Source organism: Diceros bicornis, chromosome 12, assembly GCF_020826845.1.
Source record: "Diceros bicornis minor isolate mBicDic1 chromosome 12, mDicBic1.mat.cur, whole genome shotgun sequence".
NCBI lineage: Eukaryota > Metazoa > Chordata > Mammalia > Perissodactyla > Rhinocerotidae > Diceros > Diceros bicornis.
The window spans coordinates 42,408,727-42,427,233 of record NC_080751.1 but is presented as its reverse complement, the minus strand read 5'-3'; the positions used below and the strand labels follow the sequence as shown (position 1 = coordinate 42,427,233).

Here is an 18,507-nt window from a genome sequence, read left to right as displayed (position 1 = left end):
TAACATCCATGCCAATCCTCCTCTTTTTGCTGAGGAAGATTGGCCCTGAGCTAACATCTATTGACAATCCTCCTCCTTTTTTTCCCTTTTTCTCCCCAAAGCCCCAGTAGATAGTTGTATGTCATAGTTGCACATCCTTCTAGTTGCTGTATGTGGGATGCCGCCTCAGCATGGCCGGACAAACAGTGCATCGGTGCGCACCTGGGATCTGAACCCCGGGCTGCCAGTAGCAGAGCGCGCGCACTTAACTGCTAAGCCACGGGGCCGGCCCCTCTTATGGTATTCTTAAGATAAAACAGTCAAGCAATTTCAGTGATATTTCAGACACATTGTGCTACTGAAATGCCAAAGTAGATGTGGATGTCTAATATCAAAATTAAGACTGAGTACTCTACTTGGCTTCTTCTTCTTTGATAAAATATGTTATTTCATTCAATCTTTAAAGCTTTAAAAATCTAAAGGAATAATTCAACCTTAGGAATATGGCTGACATAACCAAAAAAGCGTATGTAATAACAAGTTTTTCGGTCTTAATTATGTCTGTGGGATTATTACATAAAATGCTACAACATTTATAATTGCTGTAGAATAGTGTTGATCCTTTTGTGTGGATCAGGCTATAACTTGTAAGAGAAGAATGTAAAATTAGCATTGCAACTGCATTCATATGGGTCAGAAATGGCCTCCCTCTGACAGGCTTTCGAAGGGATTCAAGGTGACAGATGACTAAAAAAGCCTATGACATATTTGCTGTAGTCTTAAATAACATCACATTCCCCTTCAATTGCTCTCTCTCTCTTAGCAGTTTTGTTTTTTATAAGCTTCAAGCTTTCAGTTTGTTGGTTGGAAAGAGGTTATCTCTTAAAATAGTGCAAGTTAATTTTTTGAAAGGAGTAGATTTAATTGTATTTGAAAGGAATGTAACATGTCAGGAAATCTCAAACTTTGAAAAACAGAAATGAAGATATAGATTATCTTTCAGCCATCATTCAGAATAATTTAACATTGAAACGTAGGAAAGTTATACCAAAGTGAAATGGGAATTTTTATCCTTTGTAGTAAAGGCTACCAGATGAAGTTGTATGGTTTTCCTCCTACTGGCTACTCCTTGATCTCCTTTCCAGGACCTTAAATGTTGGTGTTCCTCAGAGTTATATCCCATAATCTCAGCTGATACGTTATACTGCTCCCATGCCCTTAGTTACCCTCTGCTCTGTCCCACATCAGTTAACTCCAGCCCAGATCTGTCTCACAGGTTTAAACCTATATTTCTTGTTGTCTGCTAGGCATCTTTACTTGAATGTTCTACCCCGAAAGCCAGATCTGTACTAATCATCTTCCTTAGCCCCCAGCCAATTTTGCCTTTCAGTGAATACCCCACATTCCACCTAGGTGCCCAAACGAGAAACTTGGCATCATGACGCCTTTTCCCTCGCTTCTCACACCCAGTCAGTCAGCAAGTACTCTAAACTCTGTATCCCAAATGTCTGTATTAGAACTCTTTCTAGCACAAATGACTGCACGACACTAAGCTAACTTAAAGAGAATTTACTGATTCATGTTTAGGGAGGAAAAGAAAACCTCTGGTAAAGGTCAGAGGGGGATTTTGGCCCAGGAATGACTGGATTGAGGGACTGGATCACTGATTCTCTGTCTCTGCTCTTAGCTTCTCTTTGTGTGTTGACCTTATTCTTTTCTACTATAGGTTTGGGGAGCTGATACATAACTTGTTAATTTATCTAAGTTTTAAAATTCGGTAAGGTTTGCCTTACCGAATTAAAACCTTTTTGACAGAAATTAAAGAACACCTAAATGAGGAATATACTAGAGGCATGGATCAAAGACAGTATTGTAAAGATGTTACTTCTTTGCATATTGATCTGTATGTTCAACATAGTCAAAATCCCAGCATGATTTTTATAGAAGTTACAAGCTGAATATACGTGGAAATATGAAGGAGTAAGAATAGACAAAGATACCAAGGTTGATGAGGGTGTAAAGTAACTGGAACTCTACACTGCCACTGGGCATATGAATTGGTACAGCCATTTTGGAAAACTGTTTGGCATTACCCACTAAAGTTGAACATATACATATGCATACCCTCTGACCCATCCTGTTTCACTCCTAGGTGTAAACCCAGCAGAAATATATACATGTGTTGACCAAAAGACAAGTAATCAAAAATGATGGTAGCAAAAAAAAAGGAAACTACCCAAATGCCCATCAATAGGAGAATGGATAAGTCAATAATGTAGTCATTCCATACAAAGGAATACTATACAGCAGTTAGAATGAACAAATTACGGTACAGTACATGCACCAACATGAAGTACATCTCACAAATGCAGTGTTGATAAAATAAGCCAGGCACACGGCCCAGTGGTGCAAGCGGTTAAGTGTGCATGCTCCGCTGCAGTGGCCTGGGGTTCGCTGGTTCGGATCCCGGGCGCGCACCGAGGCACCGCCTGTCAAGCCATGCTGTGGCAGGGTCCCCTATGAGGTGGAGGAAGATGGGCACGGATGTTAGCCCAGGACCAGTCTTTCTTAGCGAAAAGAGGAGGATTGGCAGATGTTAGCTCAGGGCTGATCTTCCTCACACACACACAAAAATAAGCCAGGCACAAAGGAGTACATTCTGTATGATTCCATTTAAATAAAACAGACAAAGATAATCTATGCTGCTACAAATCACGATCACGGTTACTTGAGCAGAGGGAGGGGATAGGGACTAGAAAAGGGATATAAAGTGTTTCTAGGATGTTAGTAATGTTCTGTTTCCTGCTCTGTACAGATGCTGTACACAGGTGTGTTCAATTTGTGAAAATTTATTGAGCTGTGTACTTAGGATTTGGGTGCTTTTCTGTGCATAGAATATACATCAATAAAAAGTTAAAATATCATATAAGGTTACACTCATGCCCAAAGCGATTTAATTTCATAGGTTACTTCAAGTTATGTTTTGAATATATATCACTAGTACCATGGGTTTTGTGTACTGGGAATATTTGTAGTTACAGATATTAACCCTTGATTAATCAGTTTGGTGTAAGATTCAACTGTCAAGTAGTTTTGATTTTCTCCAAGTGAAAACTGAGGACTGTTCATTCAGTTTTTAAAAGACAACATCATCATGGAAGAGAGATGACTAATTTTTGCTTCGTTGTTAACACATTTATTTTTAAAATTTACTTAGACCAACTAGGTATGTATAGTTCCATACTAATCATTGTGGAGAATTATATAACAAGAAAAGATACTGTCCTTTTCCTTCATCTTATAACCTGAATGCTAGTTAAGGGGAAAAAGTATTCAGATTAGGTATCATTGTTTGGGTGTTATTTATGAGCCTATACAACACCCTTGAGCCCAAATGTTAGTAGTAAAAATGTAAAATTTGCAGAAATATTGGAGCTATGGGAAAATTTTTAAATTTAGATCAATTCTTCCAAGTGTCATTTTATTAGTATAAGAATATAAAATGTATTATTTTTAACTCACTTTGTTTATAAGAGGACCAATTTCACCATGTTGGTTTGCAGTGAGGAAATGCTTCCATACACATTTGAAGTTCTTTGCTAATTTAAAAAATGGACCCTACAGATAATCACCCTACAGATAAACACCAGCTAACAATAAACAGCTTTACAAATATGTAGATTTCACCTCACTGTTAAGTTTGAGTAGGTGCTTCTACCATAAAACATCAATTTAGTAAAACTTCAATTAGGATTTACTGAACATACAGAAATATACTGTTTTTAAAATATCCTCAATTCACTAATTTTAGTGAAAAAAGTGTACTTGTAATTCTTTTGTGACTCTCATGCCTGTTTTCTTCCTTTTTCACTCCAGTTCTTTGTAACTTAACTCCTGTCTTTTCTAGGTTTTTTTGAGGAAAGGGCATAAGAGCTCTTTGTTTTTTCATTTCTGTAGGAATCAGTAGTGACCATTCTGTATCTACTTTTTAAGCCTTCACCCTGAGGACGAATCTCTGAAACGAGTAATATTTTCTTGAATGAATGAATAGTCAATATTTATAGTACAAAGAAAGATAAGACTATTTTTTTAATCAGAATGGCAGTGTCTTTAAGAGAGAATGTACATGGCTCTTGCATTTGATAGTTTTAGTATACTTTTCCCTGAATGTTAAGAAATTAAAATGATCTAAAACTGTAATTCATATAAATGTCTTCCTAGTGCAGTTGTTATATATAAATAGTATAACAGGATATAATGGTATAAGGACATCAAATTTAAATCATTCTAAAAACCTGTTATTAAAATTTTTCAGAAAAATAGATCTTGGAAGAAAAGGCATTTCCTCAAAAATTTTTCCCTGTCTTTGTCAGTAGCTGTAATTGGTACTTGATGGAGATAAGAATATATATATATCTAAAGCTTTATTTCTCTTTCCACAGACAACAAATGAAGTTGTTTTGGCTGTGGAGTTCCATCCAACAGATGCAAACATCATAATAACATGTGGTAAATCTCATGTTTTATTCTGGACCTGGAGTGGCAATTCACTAACAAGAAAACAGGGAATTTTTGGGGTAAGGATCAGAATGTTTTAAATTCATTATAAAACTTTAATTTTTTAGTTGTTGAGTAAGCATAAAATCATCATGCCAAAGGGAAAACTGAAAATTCTCATTGTTTCATTGTAGAAATATGAAAAACCAAAATTTGTGCAGTGTTTAGCATTCTTGGGGAATGGAGATGTTCTTACTGGAGACTCAGGTGGAGTCATACTTATATGGAGCAAAACTACTGTAGAACCCACACCTGGGAAAGGTCCTAAAGGTATGGTATTCTCATGTTCAAGTCATTCTTTTTAATTCACACACACTGCTATTGCAGTCGTCTCTGACCCAGACCAGGAGAGAGAGAGCTGCAGTGAAACAATATGAGAGTCACCAACATACTTTTTGTTTTTAAGGTTCTTCATGATGATCTTTTTTAATTAAATTTTTTACCCAGCTATTTATTAAGCATATATAACCTATATTTGACTATACTGAACCTTCCCTTCTAAGAGGTTAATGCAAAATAATTAGAACGAGATGATATACATGTGTTAATTTAAACAGTATAAAGATGAAGAGAGAAATCATCCTCATCTCTTCAGTGTTTTGTGAAGTCTTCACAGAAGAAGTGGTATTTAAGCTAAGTCATAATGAATTTCTAAGACTACAGACGATATGGAGCCTTGATCCCAGTTTAGGGAAATAGTTCAAGCAAAGGCAGAAGGATTGATATGAATGTGAGGCATTCAGGATTGTGTGAATAAATTTGTCATGTAAAAGTGTTAACAGAAACAAGAGATAGTCAACTTGAAGGAAATATGATTTTAAAAAATAGTGTTTTGTAATTCCTCTTATCAGGTTAAATTAATATATAATAAGCCATTGAAAATTCAAGTAGGGATTAAAGATACAGATTTTCTGATTTATCCATAAGAATCCTTAAAACTGGCTGGGCTCACCATAGAAGAGAGAAGAGCTATGAGGCCAAGGGTCCTTTATCCTGCAGTCGGATGACCAGAAAAGAGCCTGCTAGGATTACAGACATGAGATTTAGAAAGAAAGAAGAGCTCTCTCTTTAGTGCCCCTGAACAAGGGAGAGGAGAGTTTCTAGGAGTATCTGCTATAGGGAGGTCAAGAAGAATAAGAACCTAGAAAAGACCATTAGTAGTTTACAATTTCAGCAGAACATTAAGTCCCTGGAAAAGCTAAGTATAGATAGGCCAGTTTCGAAATGGAGGATTTTGAGAATCCAAGTTGAAAATGGAATGGAAAGTAAAGATTTTAGTTACTGAAGTTAGTGTGGTCTTTTTTTTTTTTTTTTTTGTGAGGAAGATCAGCCCTGAGGTGACATCCATGCTAATCCTCCTCTTTTTTTTTGCTGAGGAAGACCGGGTCTGAGCTACCATCTATTGCCAATCCTCCTCCTTTTCTTCCCCAAAGCCCCAGTAGTTAGTTGTATGTCATAGTTGCACATCCTTCTAGTTGCTGTGTGTGGGTCGCGGCCTCAGTATGGCCAGAGAAGCGGTGCGTCGGTGCGTGCCCGGGATCTGAACCTGGGCCGCCAGTAGTGGAGCGCGTGCACTTAACCACTAAGCCACGGGGCCGGCCCCAGTCTGGTCTTTTTAAGGTTGCCTAAAACCTGAAAGTAAAACGGGAATTGCCAGTGGAAAGGAGGAGATTAAAAATCTTAGAGAGAGAGAGATAAGAATAGCTGAATTGGGCATAAGAGGAGAGGTTATCCTTGTAAAAGAGCAATAGCCTACATTTTATTCTGAGACCAGAGCTTTAGAAGTCTGAGAGATATCTTATATGGGTAAATGGTGAGGGTCATGTGGGATGATATTGCTCTCAGGAAAAACAGCTCTCTGTTAGAAACTTGTATTGAAGTTTTTATTTTTAATGGCTAATATAAGAATAATAGTAATATAGTAAAACATCACATAATCAGACTCCATTACTTCACAATTCTTACTAGTTGAAATTGGGATCCAGCTGAAACTTTTGACTTGTCTATAGATACTGGATTTATTATTATAATAAATGAATACTAAAACCTATAAATTTAGAGGTATCATTTTCTAAAAAATTAGTGATTAAAATTATCCTTATCAACTTACAAAAGCATGTTTCCAAGGACCTTTTCTTATCCGCTGTTGATTAACATAGTTATTTATAATATAGAAAGTCCCAATTACTACATTTGTGGCACATTTCCTACCTTTCTCATCTCCTTTTGCCAACATAGCAATAGACTACAGGGTTCACTCTCCCCTGGGCTGGGTCTGTGGGTACGTGTGACGGCAGTATGCATGGCTATGTGATAAAATGGGAGAGGGGAGAAAAAAGGAATAAACTCACAGTTCAATCCCCTTTTTCTTTTTCTCACTACAGCCCCTCTTCCCAGTCCCAGTAGTGGACCTTGGCATTCATTCAGTTTTAGTTTAAATTGATTTTCCTCAGAAATATAGATATATTTTATTCTTAAATCCCATTTGCACCCAAATATACAGATCTACTTTGCCCTTTTCTACAGTAGATGAAAAAATTAGAGGAAGGGCATTGAAAATAACCTTTTTTTCAACTCCATTTTTCCTTACTGTTTAAGAATAATAAAACTGAACAAATGTCCAAGTACCATGTACTTCTTTCAAAGTAGAAGGTTATGAGACAAAAATTAGTGACCTTGTTCTAAGATCAGTTGGCTGGGAGCAGAGAAAGATTCTTTATTAGCAGCAACAGGTGGTAGCAGTAGAAAGAAAACCAGCTAGACCAGTCAGTCTCTGAGTTCCACCAAAAAAAACAGAGAGAGAGAGAAAGGAAGTGAGGGGGAACCAACCTGAAGTTCCTGAGACAGTTCGCCTGAGGGTTGGCAGAGCAGCCTGCCCTGATTTCTTATTTATCTGCCTCACCTCAAGCACACTGAAACAACTCCTTCCCTTTGTTTCCTTGGAGTCTGCATCAGACCATGGGCATCACCATAAGTGGCGTATGAAAAAAGAGAATCCTTGTCCCCCTGCTCAGAAGGAAAGACCCAATTTATATGCCTGTCTTCCTTCATAGACTTTCTAACACAATATGTTAGAACTAACACAGCATTTGGCATTTGGTACTAGCTGTTTGAAAATTACTTGTTAAATATTTTATTAAGGAAATGACTTTAATCTTACCTTTGTGTATAAGTGTAGGAGTAAAAGTTGAGTGTGGTACTGATTAAGCACAATTTTCACTGAAATGTGGAATTTGAATTTAGCATTGTAAATGTCTTATGATTGTGAAGATTTTCATACTGTATCTTTTAGGCAATATACTAGATTAGTGTTTTCCATATCCATTCACCTGAATTTCCAAGTTTTGGTAGTTGAATTGAATTAGACATATTCAGAAGTTCAAAGAATAATCCTTAAATTGTATCCAGTAACCCTGATCTCAATCATTGGCCATGCATTCTCAGACTCTTTCATTCAGTTTAGGTTCAGAATTCACATATGAGAAGGATGGCAGTGGGTTGAGGAATCTTAAGAAAAAAGAAAGAATAACAGTATTATCAACTGCCTTTCCCACTCTCTCTCTCTTCTTTTTCCTGGGCACATTTGTTCAGTATCAGAAATGCCAGGAACAGCAGTGTATCAAAACAGTGATTTAAATGGTTGACATATTATCCTCTGACACTGAGTTTGGGTATAAATGTACCCTTCATTAGCCTTAATGTGTGTTGACGTGCGAGGCAGGGAGAGGTTCAGAGGTTGTTTTTAATTGGGTTTTTGTCTGAAAAACTTGGGGCTTGGCCTTTGTGTAAGAAAACCTGCATGTGCACAAACAGGAAACAGGAAATCTGATCTTGTAAACTGCTGGGCACATGAAATGGCCTGTGTTGTACTCTGCTACATGACTAACCCTATTATGGGCAAACTTGCCAAGAACTTTGTTTCTTCTTTTATATTTGGGGTTTTCAGTTCTGTGAGTATGGCTGGGAAGGATTTGGTGAGTGCAGTGAATAAATGTGTAAGTCCAGATTAGAGCAGATGCTTGAAGTTTCCATTTTTAAATTCTTGCCAAAAATTTCAGTAGATTGATCCAATTTGCATATTCCCTAATATGACATCTCTGTACCCTTGGCGGTCTTATCAACCAAAATTTGAGTATATTGTGATTTTATATCTGATAAAGGGACATTTTTGGGTAGCAGAAGTATAATTTCGTAGCTAATCCTTTTAGTCTAGTAAATAGACAAACCAAAACTGTATTTTATGTCTCATAAGCACTCTATATATTTTATTCTTGCTTCCAAACCATTTTTTCTTTACCTTAAATGTAAATTAATAGGACTCTTCAAAGTAATTAGTATTTTCTATTTATTTTTTTCCTCAGTTTGATTGAGCTATAATTGACATATAAGATTGTATAGTTTAAGGTATACAGCATAATGATTTGATATATGTATATATTGCAAAATGAGTACCACAATAAGTTTAGTTAACATCCATCACCTCACAGTTACAATTTTTTTTCTTGTGATGATCTACTCTCTTAGCAACTTTCAAATATACAATACAGTGTTGTTAATTATAGTCACCATGCTGTGCATTACATCCTCAGAACTTATTTATCTTGTAACTGGAAGTTGGTACCTTTTGACCACCTTTACCCATTCCCCCACCCCTCTCCGCCTCTGGCAACCACCAGTCTGTTCTGTATCTATGAGTTCACTTGTTTTTAGATTTCACGTATAAATGAGATAATACAATATTTGTCTGTCTCTGTCTGACTCATTTTACTTAGCATAATGCTCTCAAGATCCATCCATGTTGTTACAAATGGCAGGATTTCCTTCTTTTTATTCCATTGTATATATATACCACATTTTGTTTATCCATTCATTCATTGATGGACACCTAGTTGTTTCAGTGTTTTCTCTTTCTTATGTGGGTACAAGGTATTTGTTATTTCCAACATATATGAAATAGTTCAAAAATTTTTATATGAAATAATTCATAATTTTTTAAGTGGGGGAGGGGAAGTTGAAAGTATCTGCAGCACCATTAAAATGTTTGTTATTCTTAAATCTTTGTCAAGTTCCTTAAAGGAACTAAGAAACCACCATTTTACCTGCTCTCCATATAATCAACATGGGCCCGTTTTCCCAGTTGCCAGGAATATAACATAAATTTCAGAGTCTCCCTATCATTGGATTCTATAGTTAAATAGGCACAGAATGCCTTCCAAACGATCTTTATTTGGCAGTCCAGGTAAACTTGCTTTTTATGGAAACTTTGTTTCTGTTAGAGATGAGAAGAAAGCGGAGGTTTGCAATTAATCTTGGGTAGTACTTGGCCATGATCATGCCTGGAAGTACAAAAAGCTTTAAATTCAAGGATAATTATTTTTCTTGGCAGGTATTTTAAACATTATTTGGCTTAAATTGGAATGTCAAATACAGGCCCATGAGAAAGGAATCTTTGACTATAAATTTGTTTTATAGGTACATACTATCTAATGGAAGCCTTGGTAATTTGTTTAAATTTGAAGCACAGAAATCTTTTTAGCTAAATTAATATTAGGTCCTCCTCAGGGAATAACATCCCTGGGGTGGGGAGTGGCAAGTGGGAATGTCACAGAGTTGATCACTATATAGAGTATTTTTATTCTTGATGAAGCATTTGTTCTTCAATTTTATTTTCTAATGTTCCATCATTCTGGGAAGATCTTAAATATTTAACAAAGTTTTTGTCGTGTTTAGAGGTATAGAAGACTGCATTAAAAATAGAAAAACTGTATTTCATTTTCTTGCATTCTGATGGAGATCTATGAAACTCCACATCTGTTTTTTTGTAATTTCTTACATAATACTTTCAGTCTATTCTTGTTAATTTAACCATGAAAGAGAAAGTAAGCCCTTTGCTTTTTTTTTTTTTTAAGTGCCCAAATAAAGCCAACAATTCTTGCCAGAAAATTCACATCTCTCAAATGTCCTTTGTCTCTTGGTCACATCAAAGCCATAGTAGATAATTGGTTTGCTATCCTACTGGACACAATTATGTTGTTCAATGTTTAAAGTATTTTTAGGTGATGAATGTTGATGTGAGCTGAGGCAGTGGACCTGAATAGCAAGTTTGTTGGAGTTCTGCTCCCAGCCCTGCTGAATCGGGCTAGCCCTTTCCTTTCTCCCTGCCAAATATACCCATCTTAAGTGTTTGTGCCACTAACACCCTCACACTGAGTAATTTTTCGAGTCTGCTGTAGCATAATTTTTTTTAGGATACCAAAGCCCTATAAATTTTAGTTAATTTTTAAAATATAGTGGCAACTCAAATAGAAAGATGAGTAAAAATGAACAATCTCAATAACAGTTTTATTGAGATATAATTCACATACCATTAAATGCACCCTTTTTTGTGTGTGTGTGTGTGTGTGTGTGTGTGTGTGTGTGTGTGAGAGAGAAAGATCACCCCTGAGCTAAGATCCATACCAGTCCTCCTCTTTTTGCTGAGGAAGACTGGCCCTGAGCTAACATCTATTGCCAGTCTTCCTCCTTTTTTTCCCCCCTTTTTCCTCCCCAAAGCCCCAGTAGATAGTTGTATGTCGTAGTTGCACATCCTTCTAGTTGCTCTATGTGGGACGCTGCCTCAGCATGGCTCGACAAGCGGTGCCTCGGTGCGCGCCCGGGATCCGAACCCAGGCCACCAGCAGCGGAGTGCTCGCACTTAACCTCTAAGCCGTCCCCTCACCCTTTTAAAATGTGCAAGTCAGTGGTTTTTAAGATTGTTACAGAGTTGTGCAACCATCACCACTATCTAACTTCACAACATTTTTAACACCCCAAAAAGAAACACTGTGCCCATTTAGTGGTCACTTCCCGTTCCTCCTTCCCCTCAGCCTCTAGCAACCGTTTGTCTACTTTTGGTTTCTATGGATTTGCCTATTTTGGACTTTTCATATAAATGGAATCATACAATATGTGGTCTTTTGTGACTGGTCTCTTTCACTCAAACCTTAATGTTTTCAAAGTTCATCCATGTTGTAGCATGTATCAGTACCTCATTCCTTTTTATGGCTGAATAATATTCCATGCTCTGAGTATACCACATTTTGTTTATCCATTCATCAGTTGATGAATAATTTCAGAAAATGCACAATTTTTTTTCAAAAAATTGAGAAATTATAGCTCCAATTTTATTGAGTTAAATTGACATATAAGATTGTGTAAGTTTAAGGTGTACAACATATATGTATATATTGCAAATGATTACCACAATTAGTTAACATCTATCACTTCACATAGTTACAGATTTTTCTCTTGTGATGAGAACTTTTAAGATGTACTATCTTTGCAACTTTCAAATATACAATCCGGTATTGTTAACTATAGTCACCATGCTATGCATTAAATTCCCAGAACTTATTTATCTTATAACTGGAAGTTTATACTTTTTGACTACATTCACCCATTTCCTCCACTGAATGATTTTTAAACTTGTAATTTTTTTCCATTTTTCTAGGGATCTAAGGTCTATTTATTGACTTACTTTGGCCATATTTAGGCAGGGTTCTGCCTTCCCATTTTGAACCTTGTAACTAATTCTATGAGATATCATCTTCCAAAAAGCTTTACTCTTGCACTAGGCAGATAAAGAGCTTCTCTGAGTAAGGCATCATGAATACCAAAGAAAAAGGTTTGAGTACTAAAATCTTATTCTCACTATTAAGAAAGAGAATCTGATTTTTTTTTTTTTTTTTTTTTTTTTTTTTGTGAGGCGATCAGCCCTGAGCTAACATCCGCCAATCCTCCTCTTTTTTTTCGCTGAGGAAGACGGCCCTGGGCTAACGTCGGTGCCTATCTTCCTCCACTTTATATGGGACGCCGCCACAGCATGGCTTACCAAGCAGTGCGTCGGTGCGCGCCCGGGATCCGAACCAGCGAACCCCGGGCCGCCGCAGCGGAGCGCGCGCACTTAACCGCTTGCGCCACCGGGCCGGCCCCCTGATTTTTTAAATATATATATATGTATGTATGTATTTTTTTAATCTCCACATGGACTTTACTTAAAATATTTTTTATGTTCTTGCCTTATCCCTTCCTGGGTGCTTGTGAAATGCTATGAGCATACAAGAAAGCTGGTATGTCATTCAGCCATCACATTGGTACAGCTGGACCAGTTTTTAAAGTACTAAAATACTTCTCTGGTTGGTCAAAAGCCACTGTTCCAAGCTGCCAGTGCCCACTTCTGCCTCAATACCTTCCCCAGTCCCTCATATCTCAGCAAATAAAGAGAGTAATCTTTGGCAGAGCAGAAAGCCTCCAGGTTAACAGTGGTTGTTAAATGTTATGACTGTTACCTCAGCAGAAAATGGAGGCTTTTTTGCAAACTTAAAGGAACATTGAGTGAAGAGGCTTGAGTTCTAGTCACAGCTTTGTCATTAGCTATGTGGTATTGGTTAGGCCACTTCTATACCTCTGTGTCCTCAGCTCTATAATCAGAAGACTAACACCTACCCTAACTACCATATAACATGATTATAAGAGCTGATAAAGTTCTGAGGCTAATACATCCTCTGTTGTTTGTGGAATTATCACTACTTTGAAATATTTTCAGAGTAAATATTGACGTAAATGCAAAAGATTGTATTAAGCTTTATTACCTGCATTGCAGAAGACTTGCTGAAAATAGGTTTTTGATTGTTGAGTAATAGGAACTTTTGATTATTCACTCTCTAGTTCTGCTAAAGTTTTCTTCCAGAAGACACTAAAGTCTGATGGAAAATGTTATCACTATTGTTTTTATTTTTCCCTCATCATATTAGGTGTTTATCAGATCAGCAAACAAATCAAAGCTCATGATGGCAGTGTGTTCACACTTTGTCAGATGAGAAATGGGATGTTATTAACTGGAGGAGGGAAAGACAGAAAAATAATTCTGTGGGATCATGATCTGAATCCTGAAAGAGAAATAGAGGTAAGGATGGAAATGGAGCATAAAAATTTAAAAATATTAAACCCTCTAAACTCATGTCTTTTGTCCCACGTTAAGATAACGTACACTTTTCTGGGAAATTGGTGCACGTTCTTGTCGTTTCATTCCCTCAAAAAAAGGACCATTTGTTAAACAAAATAATTTGAAAGAATAAGGAAACATCAGGCAGAGTAATTAACTTCCTTGTTGTTTACTTCTGAGATTATTTTTTAGTGATCTAAAAATATAACCATGCAAACTTAAAATTCAACATTCATCAAATACTGTATCAAAATCCAAAGTAAACAATATTTTCAAAATTTTAAAACTTGAAAATAATCTTTTAAACAATGGCTTAATGTTAATTGCTAATTATCTATGTGTGTGTCTGCTTTGTGGCATGGACCAAGTGTTTCCATAAAACCTGACAGGTATTATGTGCTCAGTGAAAGCTTGCTAATTGAATTGAGGTCTCAGGAAGTGACATGGTTAGAATAGTATTTTAGATCAATGATTCTCAAAGCAAGGACAAATCTCACAGTTTAGTATTGCTTCCATGTTTTTGGTGACTTAAATTTAGAATTTATGCTCGGTGTTGTCTACACGTAACATGCTTTCCAGACAAAATCTTCCCTAAAAAAAGAGGACCCTGATAGTACTGCTCTTGGGTTTTATTTCCAAGAAGATAGATAAGAAAGAGTGGCTTTATCACAACCTTAAGTTCATAATGGAAATGCCACTTCCTTTACCATTTCTTTTCTTCACAGATAACTGATATCCATTGTAATTCATAGCTACACCATCTAGTTCATTCCTCCGTTTGCCATTTCTAACATAAATTTGGATTACTTTTAGAATTCAGTTCTTTGTGCTTTTAGGAGTCATTTTGGATCCTACTTCATAAAGAAGAAAGAATTACATTATTTTAGAAAGAGTCATTGTTTGGGTTTATTATATTATTAATGTAACATTTACTGAGAGTATACCATGTAGTACATTAAATAAGATTGATCTCCCAAGGAGTCCTATTAATGACAGTTAACACTTTACAATATATTGCTTTTTAGTTACAAGGAAATTTCACATGCATTGTTCTTACATTTAGATCCTTACAACAATCAGTAGTAGGTAGGGTGTGTATTATTGTTATCCATGTATTACAGATAAAGACATTTGTCTTAGGCTAAATGACTTACCCAAAATAACATAACTAGTAAATAACAAAACAGATTACATTCTTCATGTGATCTAATGGAACTTATTCCTTTTTCCCCTACTCCTAACCCCTAACTCTTGAAATCATATAAAATATAAATTTAAAATTGCCTGAAGCAAAGAACGTTGATAATAAGGCGTTATAACTTCTGTGTAATAACATATAATTGACTGAACAAATAATTTATTATTAGCATAAGATTACCATATTACTTTCAAATTTGGAATTCTGTCATTTATTACCCCATAGTTGCTTACAGCTGTAAATGCAGTTCAGATAATAATTAATGTCTGTTAGTATGTGTATGATGATAGTATGTGTATGATGACTTTACAAATTGAATTTTTTAGGTTCCTGATCAGTATGGAACAATCAGAGCTGTAGCAGAAGGAAAGGCAGATCAATTTTTAGTAGGCACATCACGGAACTTTATTTTACGGGGAACATTTAATGATGGCTTCCAAATAGAAGTACAGGTAAGCTGTATGGTTTTAACCATTAACTGAATATTCTTGATGATACTCTTTGTTTCTTATAACAATGGTTGTATTTCATTTTCAGGGTCATACAGATGAGCTTTGGGGTCTTGCCACACATCCTTTCAAAGATTTGCTCCTAACATGTGCTCAGGACAGACAGGTGTGCATGTGGAACTCGGTGGAACACAGGCTGGAATGGACAAGGCTCGTAGATGTAAGTAAAGCAAAATGTGATTATAATCCCCCCACAGAACTCCCTACACTGGCAGTTGGGAGCAGCAAAGGAAAAAGGACTCAGCATTGGTTAAAACCAATTGTATTTATATAGTTTAGTAAAGGGGAAGGGGTAAGGGGACAGTGTTTAGTCACAAAATGTAACATGAACCCACTGTAAAGAAGCAAATTAGCAGGGCAAAAGCTTGATTTTTCTGTCGGTTTCAGTAGTAGAAATCAAAAAAGATTTCACATGTATGGAGCATTACTTGTTATGGCGATGTTTGGGCCTCTGGTGGTGTTGCAGTTGTATTTAGTAAGTGCTGCTCACTAACAGACTCTACTGTCTTCTTTTTGACTTGGTTTCTTACTGTATTTTCTCCCTACCCCACCCAGATATCCACCTTTTCTAGCCCAAAAGGTGTATACACATTCTTTGCAGACTCTAAAGGACTATGCAAATGTTTATCATCTTTATTATTGTTCCACTGCCTAGCCACGAGCTGGTTGTCCTTTCTCCTCACCACTCTGCCAGCATATCCCCTTCCTGCTCTGAAATTCTTTTTCCTCTCATATCCATGTGATATTTCCCATTGGCTACAATAAAGTTGATTGGAATTCCATGTTTACATGAAACAAGTTGTTTTCAAATATGTTTTTCCGCTGTTCCTGTAGATCTAGGGAGACTTGCTCATGTACTCCCCAACAGCTGTCTGTCTCTCTTCTAGGAACCAGGACACTGTGCAGATTTTCATCCAAGTGGCACAGTGGTGGCCATAGGAACGCACTCAGGCAGGTAGGGTCTTTGAGCTGAGTAATCTGAAGTGGTGGGGTGTTTAACCGTTATTCAGGAATGTTCTCACTCTGGTCTGGAGAGTTAATCTTTTAAGTGACACACTAATATGCTTGTTGCTCTTCTCTGTTATGTATACTCATTCAGTCATTCAGTGGTTATTTATTTAGCACCATTTGTCAGACTGTTGTGGGCACAGAGGCTACATCAGAGTGCAGAACAAAATCCCTGCCCTTGTAGAGCTCACACTTCAGTATGTGTCGGGGCTGAAGGCGGAATGAAAAATAAACGTTATACTAATTAAGTTAGAAAATGTTAAGAGCCGCGGGTGAGGGAGGGTTGAGCATAGCCTGAGGGATTGGCAGGGGGTGGAGTTGCAAAATGATAAATAGGGTGGTTAGGATAGGCTATATTGAGAAGGTAATAAATCAGCAGATTTGACCCTCCTTTGTGAAATTTCCTGTGGTATCAGAAAATTTCTCTCCTCATTATCTTTTAGGAAAGGGAATTGAAGCTGAAATAACCCAGTTGAGCTTTTATAAGTTATTTGTGCTATAGCTTTTGTCATCCTGTCTTTTTTGAATGTTACGCAGGTAGATAATAAAGGTATATTTCCTGAAATTGTTATTAATTACTTGTCTTAGCAGACCTTGTATAGTACCTTCCCAAGATTATTAAGTAACATGTTTATTATCTGCATATTTTTAATTGAGTCCTTTTTATTGCTTCTACTAGTAAGTAGCCCTCATCACAAATAACTTAATTTCTTTTTTAAAGAGGCAGGAAAAATATGTTAAGTCAATTTCCAAAAGTTAAACCCATAGAAAATGTGGAATGCTGATTTCTAATAAGGTGAAACTATTGTGAACACACTTATGTAAACATTTTTGTTTATAGGACAAATATTTCAAATGAGCCAGGTCATTTATTTCTAATTAAATTGAATCATTTAGAGTTTTTTTTTGTAGCAGGATTTTCCCTTTGGCTGTTGAATACAAATTAACACCTCTGGAAAGTCAAAACATTCAAATTCCTTCTCATATATAGTGCTACAGAATCTTTCAGACTCCATGGAAAAACAGGTCTTTCAAGTAAAGATAAACTTTGAAATGTGGATATGTAACTAGAGATACTATTTGAGTGGTTCTGAAATAATTGAATTTTAGAATTAGACTGCTTGGAAGAGTAATTAGTGATCACTTGCAAATATAAGTGGCTTTACTATCTCAGATTTCCCCAAAATACCTGTCAGTAATAGATTATTACTAAAACTTGGACTAAGTAGACAGGCGTATGGCAGGTCATTTTGTAGGATTTGGAGTAAATTATTTTCTGTGTTACTAAAAAAATTAGTCTTAAGTACATAAGAAACAACCTGAGCTATAGTACTGAACAGGTTTTCAGAAAACCACAAAAGAGTTCACTTCGGATCTATTTTTTGGGCAGCTGAACAGATAGCACAAATGCTCAAGTCAGTGAAATAATAAGAGTTCAGAGCTACCATTTTTTCAGTATCTGATGACAGACCTTGTACAAAATTCTCTTTATATATTACTTTAAATCTTCACAAGAGCACAACAAAATATTTATTATCTGCAATTCACAGACAGGAAACCAAGACCTATAGAGTTTCAGTCACTTGTGATTGAGCTGGGATTTGAACTCAGGTTCTGTATGGCTCCAAAGCTTGTCTCTTTCCACTACTCCACTGATAGTTTTTGAGATGTGCTTATGGTGTTTGTAGCATTACTTAGAAATATTGTAAGGAAAGTTTACCTCTGAAGATTAAACCACTGGCTGACGTATTTTAAAATCATTTACTGTTGCATATACAAAGGAATTAAAACACTGAATGGAGTGTAAGGGCTGGAGGGATTTGAATCATTAAGACAGACCACTTGATTGGATGGAGAAGTGTGTGAGTGTACACAATATATACACATAATACAGAGTCCCAATTTTTAAGGAAAAACTGATCTGATTTAAATTCACTGAAATTACTTTATAACATTTATGTAGCTGCAAGCTTAAAATGACAAGTCGCTCACTTAATTTAAGTGACTTAAGCTAAATAAAGTTAAGCCAATTGTTTCCTCTTGGACTGGTGACTAGAAAACACCATATAAATGAGAGTGATGTGATATCTAAATAAGAAGTGCTAGCAGTCCTTTCTGGTGTGGAGTTGGGGGTTATTTAGAATCTAGGGGAGAGGGCCGGCCCCGTGGCTTAGTGGTTAAGTGCGCGCGCTCCGCTGCTGGCGGCCCAGGTTCGGATCCCGGGCGGGTACCGACGCACCGCTTCTCCTGCCATGCTGAGGCCGCGTCCCACA

At 36.6% G+C, this 18,507-nt stretch overlaps 1 protein-coding gene across 6 annotated transcripts in view; it reads left to right on the top strand.

Moving 5' to 3' along the window:
• EML4 (EMAP like 4) overlaps nt 1-18,507 on the top strand; it is a 161,456-nt gene that overhangs the window by 115,740 nt on the left and 27,209 nt on the right. For all 6 annotated transcript variants that reach the window (XM_058551357.1, XM_058551355.1, XM_058551358.1 and 3 more), the window contains 6 exons: nt 4,422-4,556; nt 4,671-4,806; nt 13,329-13,480; nt 15,044-15,169; nt 15,255-15,386; nt 16,114-16,181. In XM_058551357.1, coding sequence (XP_058407340.1) covers nt 4,422-4,556; nt 4,671-4,806; nt 13,329-13,480; nt 15,044-15,169; nt 15,255-15,386; nt 16,114-16,181 — 749 coding nt within the window. The remainder of the gene's footprint in view (nt 1-4,421; nt 4,557-4,670; nt 4,807-13,328; nt 13,481-15,043; nt 15,170-15,254; nt 15,387-16,113; nt 16,182-18,507) is intronic.